The 21693-nt window shown below is 43.4% G+C and overlaps 2 protein-coding genes across 4 annotated transcripts in view; one reads left to right on the top strand and one right to left on the bottom strand.

Annotated features, from left to right (window-relative positions):
* MCF2L2 (MCF.2 cell line derived transforming sequence-like 2) overlaps positions 1 to 21693 on the bottom strand; it is a 149879-nt gene that overhangs the window by 53547 nt on the left and 74639 nt on the right. The gene's annotated exons all lie outside the window — the stretch shown is intronic.
* Positions 1076 to 21183, top strand: B3GNT5 (UDP-GlcNAc:betaGal beta-1,3-N-acetylglucosaminyltransferase 5). The gene is made up of 2 exons (XM_066193524.1): positions 1076 to 1252; positions 16669 to 21183. Exon 2 carries the CDS (start codon positions 17009 to 17011, stop codon positions 18143 to 18145), a length of 1137 nt encoding a protein of 378 aa, XP_066049621.1. The 5' UTR covers positions 1076 to 1252; positions 16669 to 17008; the 3' UTR covers positions 18146 to 21183.

Raw genomic sequence — 21693 nt, 5'->3', positions numbered from 1 at the left:
AATCAAACAGACAAAGACAAGTCTCGGAAGGTTGCTATAAAGTTTTTAGACATACTGAGACACACAACAGGAGAAAGGAGAGATGAAGTGAAAAACTCCTTAGTGCCTTGAAGCTTCCCAAATGAAACCTGTATTGCAAAACAACACATCTTTCTGTAGGATCATCAGCTGCTCAGGTTTTACCCTTGCTCCACTTTTGCTGGGTGACCTTGACAACAGTATTCCTATCTCTATTTTCTCTCTTATGTGTGAAAAGAAAACAATTCCTCACCTCACAATGATGTTGTCAGATTTATGGTTGCAAAGTGACAAACAGACCCTAATTGTCATGATATGCAATAGTTAAATTTCTATGAAGTCAATGATGAGGTCAGGCATGATTCAGATCAATCACAGTCATGTGAAAGAACTGGAGATACACAATGAGTTTGTGTTTGATATTTAGTCAGTGAGAAATCTATGATTCTGTGATTCTATAAAATCACACAAGGCACAGCATTGTAGTGGCTTTTCAACTGAACTTGAATGCCATTTTTAAACCTAGTTTTTCTCTTTACAAAAGCTTGGCAAAAACGCGTTCAAAGAAGGCGCGTTCATAGCACTTCCTTTGGTTTGTTTTTTAAATACCTCTGTCTCAGTCCTACTGCCCATGGAGACTAACTTCCTATTGATTTTCTTCGATGAATCAGACCTTCCCCTCAGGCTGTGAGGAAGTCACCAAGATTTGTGGGGAAGGTAAAAGAGAAAAAGAAACCCTAAATCATGGTCTTTTTCCTCCTCTGAAGATCCTCAAGAGCAAAGTGAGACAAGTTTCACTGTGACCTACAAACTAACTACCCAGCCACAAGATGTTATTTGGCACCTCGGAGACTTAGAAGAGCAATTAGCTAAACTTTCAGGGCGTCCCCAAAGAAATTTTTAAGATATAAGTACTTTTGAACTTCCAGCACATCACTTTTCGCACTCCGAGCGTCAGCGCAAGGCAAGAGTTTTCCCAAAGGTCGCAGTCGGCAGTCTCACCCTCGGCAGCTGCTCGGGAGCAGCGCGGCGGGCGGGCAGGGCGTTAGCGAGCAGCGGGACAGCCGAGCCGAGCAGGGAGCCCGGGCCGGGCGCGGGGAGCGCGGCGCAGGGGGCGGAGCCGGTGGCTCCCGGGCCGCCGGAGCCCATCTGCTGCCGGGGAGCGCGGTGGCCCGGCCCGTCCCTGCCGCCCGAGGAAGCCAGCGGAGGAGAAAGCAGCTTTCCCGTCGGTTTGGTAGGTGAGGTGTGGGAATCTCTGCTGGATGTCGTCCCGCTGCCCTTCGCGCTTTCTGAACTAAGAGCAGCCGGGTTGTTCGTTCCTCTGATGGATAGAGTCGCCGGGTAATTAAAATTAGCGAAAATATTTTGGTTTTCTAAATGCTGTTTTTTCCTCTTCTCTGCCTGGCTTCAGGAATTGTAAGAGCTGGTCTCTTCGGGGGAGGAGGGCGTTTCACTTCTCCGCGTTTCAGGAATTGCGGTCCCCTGCTTTGGACAAACGAGTTTTCCAACTGCTTTGTTTCCAAGGTTTCTGTGCAGACCGCATCCATTAACGCCGTACGCGTTTGCCCCGATCCCGTCCTAAAGAAGGGTCTTGTAGGGGTTTGGGATTTCAAATTCCTGCGATAAACGTGACCCAAACTTCAGTGTAGTTTTGATGTATGTTCTGCGTGATGTATGTTCCTTTAGCAGTATGTTCCTTCCCCCAAACCTCTAATTGTCTGGCAGTCGATTATGCTTAAGGGGAAAGGGGGATGGGGGGGGGAACTAAAAAGGCCAGAAAATTATCAGGCTTTTTGTGTCCCTTTCAGGGTCTTTCTCATGCCCTGAGCCTTGGAGGGAAAACTCGCGGCCACTCGAGCAGTGCGGTGAAACCCATTCAAAGGCGCGCCGTTTCCTCCCGCCCCTTGTTCCAGCAGCCCCTCCCGGCTTCCTATTCCTCCAAATTTTTTTTTTTTTCCTACGGGAAAAGTGTGGGATTTTTTTTTCTTCCTCCACTCTTCCCACACAAGAAACTCGCAGATCCGGCTGGGAGTTTCTCCGCGCAGCCCTGAGTTGCAACACGGGGACGCGCCCCCGAGAGCGCCGGGGCTGCCGCCCGCCTGCTGAGCGCGGCCGGGGGCGGCAGCGCCGGGGAACGTGGGCACGGAGCTGCCCCCGCCCCGAGCAGTTCTTGGGCACCCCGTAGGAAAAATCGGCAGGAGAAATCGCATTAGGCAAAAGGAGGAGAGTTAACGCTTTCAGAAAGGGCGTTTGCGCTAAGCAAAGTTTTTAAAAAAGTATAAAAAGTATCTTTTTTGTGTGTGTGTGTGTGTGTGTGTGTGTGTCTGTGCTCTTGACCAGGCTGCGGAGCTCCCAAGGGGAGAGGCTGGCGGCGGGGGGTGTGCGGGGACGGGCCGGCTGGCTCCCGCCTTTGTTCCCCCGAAGGGGCGCCCGCAGCCGCATGGCTGGAAGCTGTTCCCTGCCTGCCGCCCCTCCCCGGCCGGTGCCGGGCTCCGCGGGTGCCCCGGAGGGTGGGGATGGGGCAGGGGGCAGGCGCGGTGACGGGGAGGATCACCCTCGCTTTGCGCTGAACTGGGGGGTCGCGGGGCTGCCAGGAGGCGGCAAGAGGAAGCGGGGGAAACCCCGTGGGGACGGCGGGGTGTCCTCCAGCCCGCGACTTTCCCGGTATGTTCGATTCTCCTGGGTCTCAAAGGTTTCGGGAGAGCTGGAGATGCCCTCGTTGCCGCGCCGGGAGGCGGGCGCGGGGCAGAGCCGCGAGTTCGGCCGGGCTGGGGGCGGTGGGGCCCCGGGAAAGCGAGAACGGCAGCGCCTCATCCGCGCTGCGGGGAGCACAGAAAACACCTGAGCTGTTTTGGGGTCAGTAGCTTCGTTAACTGCTTCTGCGCAATATTTTGGAGTATCCAGAGATGGGAGAGTGGCATTACGCCTGTGTAAGCAACCACATGGAGTGCAAGACAATGATAAGAATCCCTGTAACTATCTTGGCTCGGCAAGGCAGTGGAAATCTCGGTACGTGCTGCAGCATCTTCATCTCGGGACTACCCAGGCGCATGCCTGAGGATCTCATAGCAGCAGTGTTGAAACTACTAGTGCAGTTGTTGAAATCTGGTTTGTATGGTGCTGTCTTGTTCTCATTTCTCCCTAGTTCCAGCATTTCTTCTAGCAGTTGGAAAGGGAAAAAGATGGGGCTAGAAAAGGAACAGATTGGTTTTTAAAAGGGAAAAGAGCTGCAATCTAAGGGGTTTTTTTTCTGTTTTTGTTGAATAGGGCAGGAGACAGTAAGTCACTGTTGATAACAGCCATGGAATATTCTAGCAGTATTCCAGAAGCCTGGACAGTCACACAGAGCTGGGTGCTGCTCTGGTATTATGGAAGTTACTGGTTCTTTTGCCCAGACTTAGTTTCATGGAAGTCTATCATCTATTACATACAGAAATGTAGTATCGCAGTAAAAATGTGGGCTTTTTTGTAGGCAAGGGGTCTGGAGTTTGTTTGTTTTTCTGCTTAGAAATATAATAGTATCTGCTTACTGGTTGTGTTCCAGTGAGTGAAACAAAACTGTATCACTTTCTCTGAGATCCCAAATTATTGAGAAACAAACTGGTTGCTCCTGCTGACCAAAGCAGTAGTTGGGACAGTCTCTCTGACATCTGGCCAAACTGGAGTAGTGAGTACTGATGCTAGGAATGGTACTTTACCTACAGATTAGGGGCAAGCATGTGCAAAACCCTGCAAGTCATTGCTTATCATTGGAAATGCCAGTGGCTGATGTGTTTGGTGTCACTCTGCACCTCCAGTGTTACGGCATCCAGGATGTACTGAGCATTGCCTCTGCCATGGTTATCCCTCTGTGCCTGAGCAGTTGTCTAGGTAATCCTCTAAACTGAAGATGTTGGTTATTGGAAGTGCAGAAGTACTGAGGGGGTTTTGTTGGTGGGAAACCTGTGGCATTGCTGTTGCTGCAGTGGGACTGGCAGGAAGAGGTGGAGGGAAGCAGAACGTGATGGATTAGCATTGCACTGCCAGCTCTTCCTTCCACATGGCACTTGCGGAGTTTAGTCAGATACCTTCCTTAGCTTGCTCGAGTGAGGCTATCTCATTATTCTGCAGACCTCAGTAATAACTAATATTTTAATTCCTGTGGAAAGCAGCATGACCCACCTCTTTCAGGTTGGCCAGAAGTGAAAACAGGATTTTTCACTGATAAAGGAGACGTATATTTGGATTCACTGCAACATATGAGAGATTGTGGTCCAGATTCTGAACTGAGATCTGTGCATTCCTGAGTCTTCAAAAACTGAAATAATACTAGAGGTTCCCCTCTTTCATAAGTTGTCCTTGTAGGACATTTGCCTCTGGCAGCAATGGAGAGAATGCTGTGAAGGATCTTTGAAAGATGACACTTGACTTAAATTTTGTAGTCAGTAGGGAAACCACCATAATACATGGAAGTAGGACGATGACACGCCTTGATTTGGGAATTGCACCATTTTAGAATGAACCTGTACCAGTCCTGAAGTTTACTTATTGCTTGGCTGGCTCCATAGTCTGATCTTCAACACAGAATTGTGGCTTGGAGATGCTGTGGCTGCTACATGTCCAAATAACTCCAAAAATCTAACAAATCCCAAGGCTGCTTATACAACCTGCAAACAGATGACCTCAGAAGAAGGGAATGTTGTTGTAAGCAAAAGCAACTAAGTTGACAGGACTGTTGAAGTGGCACATACATGTACCCACAGCAAAGACCACAGGCTGTAGGATTTCCTGCCTTGGCTTTCTGCAAAGCAGTTTCATGAGGTCAAGGTTGACTGTCTGGTACCAACTCCAGATTTCTCAATGTAGTTTGAAACCTGAATAAAAAATGGTCACTCAGAACTCCCAGGAATGCTGCCATGTGCTGAAGCTACGTGATCACCTTCAGGTGCAGCAGCTCAACTTCACCAACTCAGGTGAGGCAGAACTTGGGAATAAAGAAGTTCTTTTGTCAACACAGAGCATATTCTTGGAGGTGCTTTGATATGGCAGCAAAGGAGGGGATTTAATTGGTCCTTTGCATTTAGAGCTAATTAAAGTTTCTTCAAATTGAACAATTTGAAGGGGGTTGTTGCCCCGCTACGACTGCTCACATTTCTTTTCTTGTTGTATCCTGCATCATTTGTTTCTTCCAGTCTCACTTCCACTAAGACCTGAGGAGGCTTGTCAGACAAAACAGACCTTTTCTCTTAGGGCAGAAAACTTAGTTTTTCTTGTTCTTCAAACTGCTACTCATCAGTAGCAGTTTACAAACAGCGCTGCAGCGCTGTGCCCTCAGCCCTCGATTAGTTGTGGTTTTGTAAGGAATATGAAACAGAGGAAGGATGAACTTTCTGCTACTTGACTTGGTTTACTAAAGGATGCTTAGTCTTTAACTTTGCACTGTGCACCAGACTGTGCCCTCCGCGTGTTTTTTTATTAAAACCACACAAAATGCTTTCAGAACTCTTCCTTGTAACATTCCTGACTTTCTAGTAACATATTTATTCACTACATTTTTGGTAGGAAGTCTTCTAGTGGGTAATAAGGGTCGCAAAGGTATCATACCTATGACTAATTGTTTTATGAGGTTCCAGCTGCTTTGTCAGCAAGACCAGAATAAAGTCCTGTGGGAATTACAGATACTGGCTTTCCAGTGCATTGTTCCCTAAGTTCAACTTTCTAGAACGATCAGACTTCTTTAGCAACATCTTTGTTTTTCCTTCTTAAGTCATGCCTTAAGTCATCCCTGCCTTGCAAGCCTCTGCTCCCATCTTTGTAGTTTCCTTCTACAGTCCACAGACTGGTGTTTTGTGGTTCTGTCTCTCACTGAATTGCATTTGTAGTTTCTATTTAACTCCGTTTCACCAAACTGTTCTCACGGCAGTTCCTAATCTGGTGCTGTGTGTATGCAAGTGCTGTAGATAGTTTGATACATTCTTGGCTTTAATATTAATCTTGCTAAGAAGTGTGTATGTGTATATATACACATATATACAACAGGCATGTATTTTTATATATGTAAAAATATTATTTTACTGGCTCTTGATGTTATTGACTAGTGTGACCTATTATCCCTTTCTCCTAAATTGAGACAAGCACTTCTGGTTAAATGCAAATGGACAAGTTCCTTCATTTAATTTACAAAGGCTGTTGTCTTGGAGAAATCTCACTGCTTATTAAACACTTTGGGAGGGTTTTGCAGCTCCTTTGTTTGACTTTTCTTATCTGATTTGCATCTTGAAGCTAGGCCCGAGGAACTCTTTGCTTAGCCCTCTATTTTGTGGCTTGTGGCTGCTTGTTAGCAGTTATCAGTGAGGGCACTGGTGAGCTGTTACTGCAGGATGCTGCTCCTCAGTGACTGCAGCTCAGAGCTCCTTGAAAGTGCATGGGGTGGGGGAGGAGAGGTGCTTTTACTTTGCTTTTCTGCCCTGAGCCTGTGGTCGTCCTGCTCCCCATATTTAATAACAACTAAATGCAGGCAAGTATCTCCTGTTCAATCCCTCCCCTTGTTGCATTGCAGAAGAGGCTGTATAAAAGCCAAAATTCTCCTCAGTTCCCACAGAAGTAAGAGAGGATTAATGGAATTTATCCCACCCCATTTGCAGACAGGCTTAAACAAAGCCTTGCACCGCTATTATCCCAGCCAATCTGCAGCTCCTTTGTATATGCTGAGGTAGTTCTTGATCCACATTATCCTAAAATCTGAAATGCTTATGTCTTTCTGGCTGGCTTGAGGCAATCATGGAGACCCCCAATATGCATGTGGAAGCCTTCAGTACTGAATTTCTTTTTAAATTTTCAAAGAACTATCAGCTTGTGATGTGAGATATTTGACTGTCTTGAAAACTTTAAAATCAGCAAACAACATGAGAACCTTGAAAACTTATGTAATCATATAAAATAATTGAAATTAAACATTTCACTGCTGAACTAATGGAAAAGGATAGCTGGAGAGATGAATCCAGATCTCACAGAAGTGCTAGATCAGCAGTGAAATATTACCTTCTCTGGTCATTTTTGGCCAGCTCGCCGAGTACACGTATAACAGCAAAACTTTGCTGTCTTCTATAACCCTCTCCCCTAAATGACAGCCCCTTCCCAAGAAGTGGGATCTTTCATACAAATAGAGATTGGACAACATGAACCTTACAGGTTCGGGTATTGCTTGTTTGTTTAGGAGTTTGGTTACTCAAACTATCTCCCGTGTCTCTTAACAATGCTGTAACTATTTTGGGCTTTTCTTAGGTCTGTAAAGACTGGATGCTTTCAGAATTGAAGGCTGGAAGTTAGGAGAAATGGACAGTCTGATGTGTTGCTATTTCTACATAATGATTTGCCCCAAGTTAGACTGTTTTTAGTTGAATTTAAGGTGCTGTTTATGTAACTTTAACTGTAAGTTCTTTAACTTCCACTAGTATATCTTGAATGACTGGTACTTCATGCTTTTATAGAAAAGTGTGTGTGTATAGTACGTATAAAATTCACATTTACACAGTTTTATCAAATTACTGCTGAGCTACCCCAAATGGTAATTAATCTCTTAAGAAAATAACTGCACTACAAATGCTAAAAAAGAAGTGAATGCAGGATCAGGCAGGCTGCTTGCTTGAGTCAAATAGATGCATTTCCTATTAATAAAAGAAGACAATCCACTAGATGGGATTATGCAAGAAGCAGACAGGGTCATTAATAATTTTCCTCTTCCCTCAGCCTTGAGTAGAATACAGCATTTCTCTCTTTCTGCTTAAGAGCCGTTGGTAGCTGTGCACAGCAGTGTACGGGAGGGAGTGAGGATGAACAAGGGCAGACTCTGTTCAGGGCCAAGGAACAGTGGGCAGTGACTGTCTCTTCTTAAGTGCATGTGGGTCTGTGGGTGTACAGAAAGATGGAGTGACTTGGGCAATACTTACTCTTGTTGATCTCAAGAGGAGGCCTCTGAAGTGTTGGGGTAGTGGCAGCTCCACTGCATTCATGGGAGGGGATGAGCCCTTAGGGGTCATCTTAAAGAGGTTCTCTTCCTCATTATCATTAATCAGAAAGCTCATTTTTAATAATTAATTATGTACGCATATGCTTCCTTAGATGTTGATAGAAGTATTGTTTTTCTCCACAGAGCAGCTTCTTTTCTAGGCTGATCCTATAGTTTAAACTACTAGACCTTCATGTGTAAGCACATGCTTTGCTCGAGGTACAGCTTTGTGTGTGGTGGATTCAGTGTAGCATTGGACATTGTGCTTGCTGGGTGTGTGTATGTAGTGGGGAAAGCATGGCCTTGAAACTGCAGACCTGGATACCTCCCTGACAACAGAACTGAAAGCCAGGCCATGTGTTCCTGGTTGATGGAAGAGTTTTTAATAAAAGTGGTGTCAGTTCTGACTGATGGGATCTTAGGATGGGAATGAGCACCAGTGTTCTGCAATGCCGCTTCCTCAACCTCTTGTGGATGTGGTTTGTGGGTGACAACCAAACCTGCAGATTTGTCTCCTTGGGCTCAACTTGTAGGTTTGAAAAAAGAAAATATCAGAGGAAAGAATTTGATGCAGGACTTCTGTCATGCTCAGTTATCTATAGAGCATAAATGGTGTCTGGATGGTAAGTCAGCATGAGACTTGGCTGATTTATTGCAGCTGAGATGATTTGGGAAGTCTTGATGGGATGATACCCTGCTATATGGACTCAAGAGCTCACCTCTGGTCTGTGCTAACTTCAGTGCAGAACAGGGAGAGCTATTCTAATAGAGCACTAAGAAAACCCACCAGGTCCCACACCCTGTAGGTTGACCAGTATATTTGACATTTTTAATTCCAACATGTTTTATCATCACTGGTCTAATTGAAAGAGAAAACCACAATCATTTGGCACAAAAACACCCTGCATGATAATCTAAAACTGAACTTGCAAATTCTCATTTGTCTGTCTTCCTGCCTCAGTGCCTTCATGGTAGTGGCCCATGCAACATCCAAGCTCTTGCTGCAGTATGGGACATCCATCTGGAGTTTGATGCTGATTAGGGGTCATAGGCTGCAGTATTGTCTGAGGAAGAGGCATAGACTGGAAAACAGATGAGAGAATATTGACTCTGGAATGAAAATCTTAAAACCTAGACATGGCCATGGTACAATGGTGTTAGCCTTCTTTTTAAACAAGCCCTTCACACACTTTCTAACTCACTGCATTTTTTTTAAAGTATTCTTACTGGGCAAAAGAAAAGTTTCTGAGAGGCCCCATAGAAAGGTAGCTCGAACAAGTCTTACAGTTAGTTGTGTTAGTCTGAAACTTGACTTCCTCTTTTAGTTTGGCAGCTAGCATGGAAAAAGTCTGCTTCAGATAATTGTTCAGCTTGATCTTCAGGTATGGCCTGCTGACTGAAGAGAAATCACTTTGGGTTTGTGGGGAAAATAGACAGGAAATAACATCGCTAGATCTACCTGCAAATAAATATTTGAATGGGCTTAGTTAAAACAGGGACCCCAAAAAATTATTGATTAGGTGGTGCCCTGATGTTGTAGCTCTTCAACTGGAACATGCTATGAAACAGGGACATTCAGTATTAATGCCTAACTAGGGAACTTCCAATTTCTTGTCTTCCAGTGTCGAGTTTTGTACTGGACCCTTAACTGCTTGATATTTCACAATTGCTTTCCCTAGTATGGGGAAAATAGTTTTCTTCAATATTCAGCTCAAAGCTTGCCATGTTTAATGGGATGTCTTTCTTGCAAGATTGTCTGCAATCCACTTTTGTGAATACGCTAATGTGGGATAGAGAGTAGTGGCGAGCCCTTTGTAATGCCTCTTGTGGTCCTTGCCTGCTTTTGCAGGCAAGTTGTGTTTATCATATCCTGGGATTAAGCGATATTACAATCACTGGAGAATTTGTTACACCACTTGCACAGAAGCTTCCAGATAAGACTCCAAATACAAGCAGAAATGATCTGCTGTAAAATGGAGAGGGGGGTGACTTTCCAGAGGCTATAGTATTGGAGTAACGTTAACAGCTGCAGTTAATGTGCTCTGCCCCTTTGTTACCTCTTTCTGCCTTGGTACTTGGGAGTAGAAAGGAATGTGTGCCAGTCTCGTATGTCTTTAAATGCTGGCACTGCGAAAGTGAACTTACGTAAATGCAGACTGCTGCTCAGTGCATCATAAGAGCTCATTGCTGCCAAAACAGATGTGGTGGTTGTACAAGAGGTGCCATTACAACCTTTGTAGCTGTGTCTCAGAGTTCTGACTTGTCTGTGTGGAAGTTAGCTGCTCAACTTAGTCTCTCCTCTCAGAACATGAGGACATGCAGCCTCAATCATGTCACTGATAGACAGAAACTTCAGAATAGTATCCTTACTGTCAGTGAAAAGAACAGGCTCTTTTCACCCAATCTGCTGCATGCAAAGCAAAAAAAATCATGTCGGTGCTTGTGCATTTTATGCAAAATCCCTTGAACTACATGACTCATATTTTGGAGACTCATTCTGGAAAATGCCGTCCTTCCTTCTGACTTACATGGGGAAGAGGCTGCAGTGGATATGGGAGTTTAAAACAACTGAGAACTGCAGTCTAATGTAGAATGACGCTTGAAAGATGTGGTCCTGCTCCTCTCCTGCTGTCTCCATAGTGGCTGTTTTGGGTAACTGATCTTGATGAAAGCAATTTAGGAAGGCAAATCTGCCCTTTCTGGCAGATGTTTCCATTTAGATTGGCTTGTAGGAGCTGGGAAGCTTTCAGCTCATTTTAGGGGAAACTGAAGAAATCGTTCTCCTTCTTTCCACCCAATAGTTACAGTAAGTGCAAAACCTCTGCAGAAACTAAATCTCTATTGGCAATTAGCTGCTTCCTGGCAGTGCTAAGCATTTCCAACCTGTTTCTGCTTCCAGCCCTCAAGGAATTGAACAGCTTTACTCAATTGCCATCTAAAGCTTTGACATCCTTTTAAATTCTCTGCCAACATTGCTCAGCACTTGCAAGTTTTAGCCATCAGTGAGAATCAGCAATTGGGCACAGCTTCAAGTGGCTCATTTTTCTAGGTGGTGTTGTAGCTATTCTGATACAGAACTTCCCTGGACAAAGTGCTGTGCTTCAATGCCCATTCTTTTTAATAAGGGGATTCCTCTTGACTGAGCAATTTCAGAATTATTTAAGGAGTTTGTGTTTTGGAAAGTGTTGGATGTTCACTTTCATGGAAAATCAGGTGTCTGTTCAACCTGAGAAGTCCTCAATACATACACAAAGAGCATGTATGAATGCTGGCGTACCATCCCAGGAAGCTCAGTAGGAGCTGCAGGCAAACTCAAGAGCTTGCAGGTGAAGCCTGCCTTGGAGGCTGTAGAAGATGGGTTATATGTTCTTGAAACAAAATTTGCAAAGCTACTGTCAGTCATTGCTGCATTATGTTCCTTATTGATGCAACATCTGTGACCTGATTCTAAACTTTTCATAGATCTTTGGAGCACTGGACTGTTTCTTTTTGTTAATTCCATTGCCATTGTGACCATGTTTTCCTACAGAATACTTGTCTCAATTGGCTTCCGTTTCTCAGCAGTTTGGACAGAACAAGGTGTAACAGGGGAAGCTTTGACCTTTTTGAAATTATTTTCTTTGCAGGCTGTTTGTGACTTCTTCTCATCTTGGTGCTTGCAAACTATGTAGGAAGGCAGCCTTAGGTAAGCAACTTACTGCATCTTTTTTCCTGAAGTGACCTTCTGTCACTATGGCAGGAGGTCCTAGAAGTGCCAGGAGCTGTTCTCCTTTTTGTGACACAGCTCACATAAAAGAAGAACCTGAAGATTAGTTTCAAAGCAAGCGTGTAATTTATAAGAAGTTTTGCAAATACTGGGACGTGAAGAAGGAGGACATAGGCCAGGGAGGAGATGACAGATAACATGACTTGTGAAGACATGTCAGCAATAAAAAAATCATCAGAGGAACCTGGGTTACATAATCTTGTAGCTAAAGCTGTGAGCAGCAAACTCCATTCGGGCTTTGCTCCTGTTAACTTAGACACATACTTTCCTATCTTCAATTAACCAATATTAATGAAAAATCTTGATGAACTTGTGTATTTGATATGTGAACTTGACTAGATTTCCTTTGGACTTTGGGTATAAACAGTACATAAATCAATACTAGAGATGGAAGAGTTCAATTTCACAGGAATTATAACTGTTTAAATTGCTTCAAACAGCATAAAAAGTTTTGAATTCTACTTAAACAAAACTCTCAAACATATCAAGATGTGTTCTTTGGACCCCATAGCCCCTTTCTAAACAGATTTTGAAAGCTTCAAGGAAATCAACTCATTCTTTTCAGGATTGTCCTCTCCTTACACTAGGCTTGACACATCTCTCTGAATTTAAAGCCAGGCAGTGATAATCTTGGCCCATGCAGCTTTAACTGCAGCATATCCGCCTCTGTCACCTCTGTGGCTGGGCACATTACTTTAGTGCTGTAGAAATGGTTTTGCAGCTTAAAAGGCATCCCATGTCATCCTGTGACATCTGATGTCAGGATGGAGCAAGCAGGATGGAGTGCAGCTGAAACAGGAGGGAGCATCTCTCCTGGGCATCCACTCCAGTGTCAAACTAGCTGATATGGAGCAGCTCATGTGACAGAACTATCCTGACCTTAAAGCAAAAGCCTGTCCTAGGGCTTCAAAATTTCACTAGTACCAGAGCCTGGCAGTTGCCTTAGAATTGAAAAGACTGAAAGCTTTAGAAACAATGTGTGTTACATCTGGTTCTACAAAAGAAAACCCTATTGTGCAGTTAGGTTAGGCACAGCTTGACCTCAATTAGCCACTTTCTCATACTTCCTTCAGGGATTTGCTTTTTGGGGATGGGAGAAGATGGGAAGAGATGAATTTGGATTGTTGAGCAACTATATAAACTCCAGAGCTGTTGAAAGCTGTGGAAGGTTGGTGTGGTAAGGATGAAAGGACAGAGGGACTGTGAGGCTGTCCCCAGCAGCCAAGGGCAAAACATGGACGTAGAAAGCAGCAGCTCTTCAGATTACTTCTGTTTGGAACTAGGTAATGTTTGAGGTCTTCAATCTTTCTGGTAGGTCTTCTGAACTTTTTCCAAGAGTTGCTGATGTGAAATGGCTAGTTGCTATAAGCTGATGGTAAATGGTTCTATTTAAAATAGTGTTTCCTGGTATATCCTGCATTGCCTGGCAAAGGCACTTGTGATCTGAACTTACCTTCTGCCCTAGGTGGGAAGAGTGAAAAATAACTATACATTATGATCTTTGTCCTAAAATACATGTTGTGCCGGGATGTGGTGTATTGAAGCCCAGCTTGTGTATGGTACCCATGACAAAATTTGTAGCTGGGAGTTTTGAGATGTTCTCTCTGGGGAGTCTTAGTTGGTCTCTTGGGTTTAGGTTTTTATCAGGGTGGTGTTAGTTGGAAAAAATCTCCATGTTGGATGTCTTCTATGTAAATGTTCTCTCTTCGTGGTTCTTCCTGTGAGGCTCTGTGCCTCTGGTGTCTCATGTCCAGGGTGTCTTTATTTTTCTTTAGGATATGTCTTGTCTGTCTCTCCTTAGCTGACTTTCCAAAACTGTTCTACTTCTATCCTGAAATAAACTTCATACTGACTTTTTTCAAAAGTTAAAGTAGGTCCCTAAGGATTTGCTTTTCCATAGTGGTCACTCTACAAACTATCGAGTTTGCAAGTCACACTATGCCAGCTCCTTTTTCACTCTAGGGTGTATTCCAAATGCAAAACACACAACAGTGAACAGTTGCTACAATGAGTCATGCTTGTGGAAGTATTGAAAGGTTAAATAACAAACTCCTTTAGCAAAGACAGGATTGCTACAGGATGGCAAAAGCTTGCAGTACTTGCAACTGGGGGGAACACCACAGGCAGTTCTAATTTTAAATCTGACAGAAAGAAAGGCAGTTACAGGAACTGTGTGTGGATGCTTGGTTCTTACAATCTTTCTCCAATCTTAGAATGGATCTAACAGCTTTCAAGCCACAAGTAAGAAAATGCACAAGAGGAAAAACACCTTAATTATGGTCAGAAAAATGACTGTCAAGCACTGTTTTATCTCTGTTCCATGGTGTTTCCTCTTGCTAGGGAGAACACATTGGTGAGTTGGATTGTTTTCTTTTCCTGGAATGATGAAATTTAAATAGCAGCAAATAGCTCCTGTGATGCCTCAACCTGTTTTCCTCTTAAGGGAAGGAGAACATGACTAAGTCCAAAGGCTGGGTCTTGTCAACGGGCTATAAAAAGTTCTTACAATCACAGAGACTCTACTTGTGCATTTGTACCTTTGGTGCACACCTCTGTGCTTTTTAGGAGAGATGGGTGAGTGGGTACAGACCACTTTCAATTTCATCAGTATTGCTCATCTACACTCACATTTTAAAGTTCTACCTGAGAGGTGTTTTTCTGAGGAGTATTCTGCACAACTTTTGTCTACTAATGGTTCATCTAATTCCACTGAACTAGAACAAAGAAATGACAGACCAGACCGTTCCAGCCCTTAGCCAGTTATTTTATGACTTTTTTTTTTTCTTATAGGAAAAGCTTAAGTTCTCTTTCCAGCATCCCTGACTTCAGAAAGGGGTGCTAGGGAGCAGAAAACTGAGTCCATGCATGCCTATTGTCCCCTGCTAGCTGCTCCATATTTAAAGCTGTTTCCATGATGTGTTTTGTGGTGGATTTTTTTTTTGGTGTGTATGTGGGTTTGATTTGAATATTGTTGGTGGTTTGGGGTTTTTTTCTGGAGACTGCTATTTTTCCCTAGTGGGGAATAACTGTCATGCAGGTTAGTTTCACTGCTAACTCGCAGTGACCGTGTCCTTTTTATCTGTGGTGTTGACTGTTGTCTTGTTTTACCAGATGGCACTGGCAATTGCAGACTGTTTCCCGAAGTTCTTATCCAAGTGTAATCTAAAAAAGTTGTATTTGGTGATGAGTATCCGTGTGTTTAACAAGGTAGACTTTGCTTCAGGTGGTTAAATAGATTGCCTTGTGCTCCCTTTGCTTTCAGTCCTCTGCTTTAAGTTTGTCGTGATGGCAGTGAACAACCTGACTGCTTGGTATCTTCAGGCCCACTCCTTCAAAAGGGACTAGCAAATGTTGGGATTTCTATAACACTCCAGTTTGTCTGCATCCCTGTGTTTCATCTGAAACAAGAGTAAGCTTTGTACTAGTGTTCTATTGTAAACTTGCTGAGTTTATAACTCTGAGGTGCATTGTTTAACTTCATGTTTCCAAAATAAAAAGGGTTTAAACTGATACTATAAAAAGCGCTGACTGACTTTTATTCACCAAACTGCCCATACAGCTTTTCTGTTATGCATTACAATCTGCAATCCCCAGATACACCAATGCATGGTTTCCATTTTGGTCAGCTGGTATCCTTCCTGGAGCACCACAAAATTTCCCCAGGTTTTCTTAGCACTGTATACTCTGTTGTGTTCCCATCATGCTATTCTAGTTGCAAGACTTCAGCTGGCTAAAACAGTCTCAAAATATTTGTGTTGCACATAACTTCTGACTCGAAAGCGATAGCTTGTGTTCTCTTGCTTCAGGGGTTGTTCCCGTGCTTAGTTCGTGGGATGTCCTTCCTTACAGTGCTAGTCCTACATTTCTTGCTTGATGGCTATTTTTGGCTTTTTATGGGATGAACAAGTAGTTACCACGCCAGGCTGTTCTTGCTTATTCTACAGCAGAGACAATTCCAGCTACAAGAACCAAATTTTAAAGTGCAGGGCAAGAAGGCTGCACTTGGGTGGCTTTTCGTGCTTTGGATTCTCCACTTAAACCCTGGCTGGTAGCAGAGACAGTAGCGCTCTAAGTGTGAGCAGTGCGGTGTCGGGAAGGGTACCCGTGGCAGGGTTGCCTGTGGCAGGGCGAGCCGGCCGGTGTGTCGGTGTGTCTGTCGGTGTGTCGGTGTCAGTCCGTGTGTCCCGGTCGCTCGGCTCACGGCCGCAGCTCCCCCGGCCCAAGGGCGGGCGGGAGCGGCCGGGGGCTCGCGGCCCCTCACGCCGCAGCCGTTGGGCCCAACGGCCGCTCCCCTCAGGCCGGCGGGGACGGGCGGAGCAGCGGGGCCGACCCGGGGCTAAGCGGCGGGCGAGGTGAGGAACGCGGCCAGGGACGAGGCCATCGCGGCATCCCCGGGGCTGGTGGGGATGGAGCAGCGCGGGCGAGGGGGCGGCGGGGCAGAGACCCGGAGCGCTGCCGGGCGGGACCCGAGCGCTGCCCCCCCGGCACTCGCTGTCCCGGGAGCAGTCGCAGGGCTTCGCCTGGCTCCGTGTTTGGACTGCCGGCCCTAAAGGCAATTTGTAAACCCGGCCGCTTGCAGGGTGCGGCGTTCTGCGGGCTTAGAGGAATTTTAAAAGATTGTCATCTGCCGGCTAAAGGCAGTGGGGGTTTCTAAGAAAGAGGTTTCTGTGTCAATCTCCTCACTCGCTGGCCCCCACAAGCTTGCTCCGGGCCACTGACCGCCTCTGACTTGCTGCCAGTTTGTTCTTTTTTTTTGTTTGTTTTGGGGAGTGGGAGGGATGTGTGTCTGTGGGTGGTGATGGGCAGTGATTGAGAAGTCAGCTCATTACCGTGACCAAACCTAAAACCAAATGTGTTAATAACAGCTCACTTAAACTTTTCTCCTCTCCCCCTTTAGAACTGGCAGGTGTTCATCTTCATGAAGGAAAGAAACACTAGAAGTTCCAACTAGAACTGTAGTGTTTGCTTCAAGATGCCCCAAAGCGAAAATACTCATCTGCAAGTCTCATCTTTCAAAACTGCCTGTGTTCTTTCAATTAAAGAAAAACGTTTTTTGAGGAAGATGACTTGTGAAGTCTGTGAACAAAGCTGTCTTCACAAGGATAGTGAATGAAAGACATCATGCCTTACAAGGGACATTTATCTTGAAGGGTGACACTGTGCTCTTAAACTAAAACACAGGCACTGTAAAAACACTGATCCTGAACAAGAATTACGATTATCAAAACTGCATCAGAATGTTTGTTAGTCCCAGAAGAGTCAGAAAATGCCATTTTTTGCAGATATGTGCCACTTGCTTCATACTGTGTCTCATGATTTTTTGGGTACCATTTGATAATCACATTGTGAGCCATATGAAGTCCTATTCCTACAGATACCTCATAAATAGCTACCATTTTGTGAATGACAGCCTGTCTATCAGCAGGGATAACCCGAACAGAGTATCAAGCTACCAGTATTTGATCAACCACAGAGAGAAATGTCAGCAGCAGGATGTCCTTCTCCTATTGTTTGTGAAGACTTCTCCTGAAAACCGCCATCGAAGGGATGCAATTAGACAAACTTGGGGTAATGAGAAATATGTTCGTTCTCAACTTAATGCCAACATTAAAACCCTTTTTGCTTTAGGACGACCCACAGGCCATCTGCAGAAAACATGGCGGCAAAGAGAACTTGAGCTCGAAGACCAGGAATACCAGGATTTGATTCAGCAAGACTTCTTGGATACCTTTCACAATCTTACTCTTAAATTGCTTTTGCAGTTTAGCTGGGTGAATGCCTACTGTCCTCATGCCAGGTTCATTATGTCTGCAGATGATGACATATTTATCCATATGCCAAATCTTGTTGCTTATCTCCAAAGTCTCACACAAATGGGTGCTCAGGATCTCTGGATTGGTCGTGTCCATCGCGGATCCCCTCCCGTAAGAGACAAGAGTAGCAAATACTATGTTCCATATGAAATGTACCAGTGGCCCTCTTACCCTGACTACACAGCAGGAGCTGCATATGTAATATCAAATGATGTAGCAGCTAAAGTTTATGAGGCTTCATTGACTCTGAATACTAGTCTTTATATAGATGATGTTTTCATGGGTCTCTGTGCCAATAAAATGGGAATTGTACCACAATATCATGTATTTTTTTCTGGGGAAGGAAAGGCTCCGTATCATCCCTGCATTTATAACAAGATGATGACATCTCATGGACACGTAGATGATCTTCGCCAGCTCTGGACGCAGGCTACAGATCCCAAAGTTAAAAAGATTTCTTCAGGGATTTGGGGTAGAATGTACTGCAGACTAGTCAATATTGTGCTTCTTTGTAAACTGTACTATGTGGACACATATCCTTGTTCAGCTGCGTTTTCTTAATACTTGAATATCTGCATTGAAGATCCACTGAGCCAAGACAGAGCAGCAACATTTTAGGTGTTTATCCAAAATATATGTTAACATGGAAAGAGGTAAAATTTACACGTGAATACTTGGGGTGGGCAGAGGGAGAGGAAGAAGATGGTCCCAGGGTCCCAGATTCTGTTCAAAGACTTACTGGAATGCTCTCCTGTTGTACTTTAACTTTTTACATTGTAGCCTGTTTTTTTACATTCTTCAAGGTATGCAGTTCTGGATTATAAGTGAAGTGTAATGGACTTGACTTCTAGACTTTGAAATGCTTGTTGAAAATACCTGTTTCTTTGAACTTGTCAGTAAGTCTTAATGGTTTTTTAAAAGCTATGTGAACTAAGGCATGTGGCAAAACTGTTATGTCAGAAAGGAGTAGACCTTTCAAAGCATGAGGAAAGTGGAACTTCTGACTTGATAAATGAGACTATCACACTAATTTAAGGTAGTGTAAACTCTACAAATATTCACCATTTCTCAATGCTTCATACAAAGTCAGTCTGGACCTGCACAGCTGACAAATAGTTGAGTGCTAGAAGTGAAGACCTGCTACAATTGTTTCCTCAAAGCTCCCTAAATCTTGGAAATAAGGAAACAGTGTTTGGATGCCCTCTGACTTGGTGGTTTTAAGTAACAAAGGAACCCTTTAGAACCTGAAGCTATAAAAAACTAAATACTACTCATGTGACTGGTTGGGCTAATATTTCTCTGTCTTCCAAAAACTGAATCAGCATATTTAAAAAGTCCAATCTTTAATAAGCAAATAAGTTGAGTTAGTTTTCTTCTAACAATGCTTCTATTTTCCAAAATTCTAGAGGTGAAAAGGAAGCAAAAGTCCCTGGGAATGTTACTTAAAGCTAGTTAAAGACACAAAAGCAAAATCTCACGCCTGTACTAACACAGAGGGAAGATATTTTCTGTACAAACTTTGACTTTGCTTTGAAGGGATGGGGAGATGGTGATTCACACAAACTCAGTACACAAATCATAATAACTAAAATATTTCTCCTGAAGTCAAAATTGTCTTTAAAATTTCAGGGCTGTTTGTGTTCACAAACTCCCGCACCTTGAATATATCTCAACATTAATATCACTTGCAAAGGAACAAAATGCCTGTGCTTTGTAAACCAAAACAGAGCTAAGTGATGTGCAAACTGCAGCCCTTATGAGTTGTCCTGTGGTGCCATAAAGATACTGCAGAGAACTAGAGTTGTGGCTGCCTGCAGTCCTTGCACAGCTCAGTCATGGTTCTTCCACAGACTCTCAGGACAGATATCTTAGTTGCTAATTGCCAAACCTGTGGCAGCTCTACAGGACTTGCTAGTTTGAAGCTGCGAGTAGTAAACTTGGTTTAATTAACTGCTGTGCTACTGCTCATGGAGCTGTGCTGCAGGTTTCTGGTTTGAATGAATAATGGCATCTGTCAGTGCAGACAGAAGCCAGGAGTGAGCTTGCTGACTGTCCTCTAAGCTGTTCAGATGGAGGATGGGTAGCTACTGGAACTAAGTCAAACATGTAACTTTCTATAATTGGTTTTGCAGAAGGAAGATAATAAGATTCCTAACTGGTCCTAAATGTTGGGTATATAAAGAGCCCACAATTCAATCATTTATCAGTGTCAGAATGACTGATGAGTGTAACAGCTATACTTAAGAAAGAACAAATCCAGTTCCTTTTCTTGCCTAAACAAATGGACAATAGTACTGGGGATGTAGATCTATATAACCTGTTGCATACAGAGAAAATAAATGCACGTATAGAGAAAGTATTATTCTATACTGAAGGAAAACTAGTTAATCAGATTTCTGACTTGTGAGCCATTTAAATCAACAAAACTGCACAGCAAAACTGCACTGCTAGAAAAGCCACCCTATTCACTGAAGGGAAAGAGGGTCTTCATGCAGTATGCAACCAAAATGTACTAGTAAGACTATGTTCTTCCAGCATATCTACATGTTGGGATTTGTTTTCACTCATACATGCAAAAGTAAAGTAATCTTTAAGTAGCTTTAACCAGCTAACATCTAAAATGCTGCTTAAATGTAGTTGCCATTATCTGGAAGTCACTTTTGACCATTGAAATACTTTGTTTTACAGTTGGTTTGAGCTTTGTTTGGATTGTTTCTTAATCTTTAGAGGGCCTTGATGTTTGTAGTATGTATTTTCTTTTGCTGCAGTGAAAAGAAGTTGCTTGTTGAATAAAAAGGAAAGCATGAAGGCACTCCTTACAAAAAATAGAAGGACATAGAAAACTTCATATTTTCTGGTTCTAAACACAAATTAAGATTTGTACACTTCCATCAGGAATCTTTTTTAACAATAGTCTCAGTGCTCCAATGCAGGGCTGATAGGTTTAACTTCTACAAATAAAACTGAATCAGCCTGAATGGTCACTCCTCATTAAGAGTTTGACATTGTTGCACAGCATATTTAATGCTAATTTTTTACCTGTTTGTTTGGTTTGCATCAGTTTCCCTTTGATATTACTAATTTTTATACAAAGTATTCAATATTTATTCTTAAAATTTGCTCTGTACCACAGAAAAACAGTTGTTTTGTAAAATTTGTTTTGAATAAACAGACTTGTTTCTTTTTAAAAAACCTAAAGAATACAGAAAAGGTGAATATCTCTTGTTGCTTTCTTTGTAACTGACAGGATCAGTTCTGACACTCTTAAGTGTTGTTCTGAGTTCCCTTTTACAAGAGGACTTCAAACTGCCCCTCATTCCCCCCGTCCCCTGGTGTGTGCAAGAGGCAAAATCGGTGTTCCCAAGAAAAGAGAGAGCTCACAAATTTGTTTACCAAGCTTCTAGGTCTAAAGCTGGATAAAATTTCCAGGTATCAGAAGCCGAACCTGTTGTTGATGTTGTAATCTGTATGTTCTCTTCAGGCAGCCATTCCCCTGGAGGTGTGTATCTGCCTACACAAGGTTTCAGATAATACTTTGCACCTTTGGAAAAGCAGCTGGTGGTCTGGGGACCAGGCATGGTATTTTAATAGGGTATAATTAAATTGAGATAATTACAATTTTTATGTCTCTCCAATTTGTCTGACATAATGTATCAAGTTAGGGTTTTTACAAATGGAGTCATTTGCATCAGGTAACTCCAGTGTATGAGACAGGGGCATAACTAAAGCATGAATTATCTAAATGATAGTGAAGAACAGAAAAAAGGAAATGAAGTCAGGATTGTGGCATTTGGCTTCTTGCACGGTGGGTTTTGTTCTGGGTTTTTTTATTTAATTGCTCCCTTTGGCCTAGAAACTGCAGTTCAGCTAAAATTGGATTTGCTTGATACTTTTTGTTGAAGTAAGTGATTTAAGTATCTGATGCTTTAGAATGCATCGTTAATAATCTTTTTCTCAAGATATTGCAAAAAGTTGAGCTTGCAGTAAAAAAAACCCAGAAGCCCCTCAGAGGTTTATAGTCAAATGTGAATATTCTGAACACTATGAGAGGATCTTTTAACACCGGATTTTTTTGTAAATACATGTGAGGCTTATTCTAATGACTTCTT

Source organism: Chamaea fasciata, unplaced genomic scaffold (genome assembly GCF_029207755.1).
Source record: "Chamaea fasciata isolate MVZ Bird 193981 ecotype frontalis unplaced genomic scaffold, bChaFas1.0.hap1 SCAF_11, whole genome shotgun sequence".
NCBI classification, from domain to species: domain Eukaryota; kingdom Metazoa; phylum Chordata; class Aves; order Passeriformes; family Sylviidae; genus Chamaea; species Chamaea fasciata.
The sequence above is the reverse complement of the archived record's forward strand: the minus strand, read 5'-3'. Positions and strand labels throughout refer to the sequence as shown.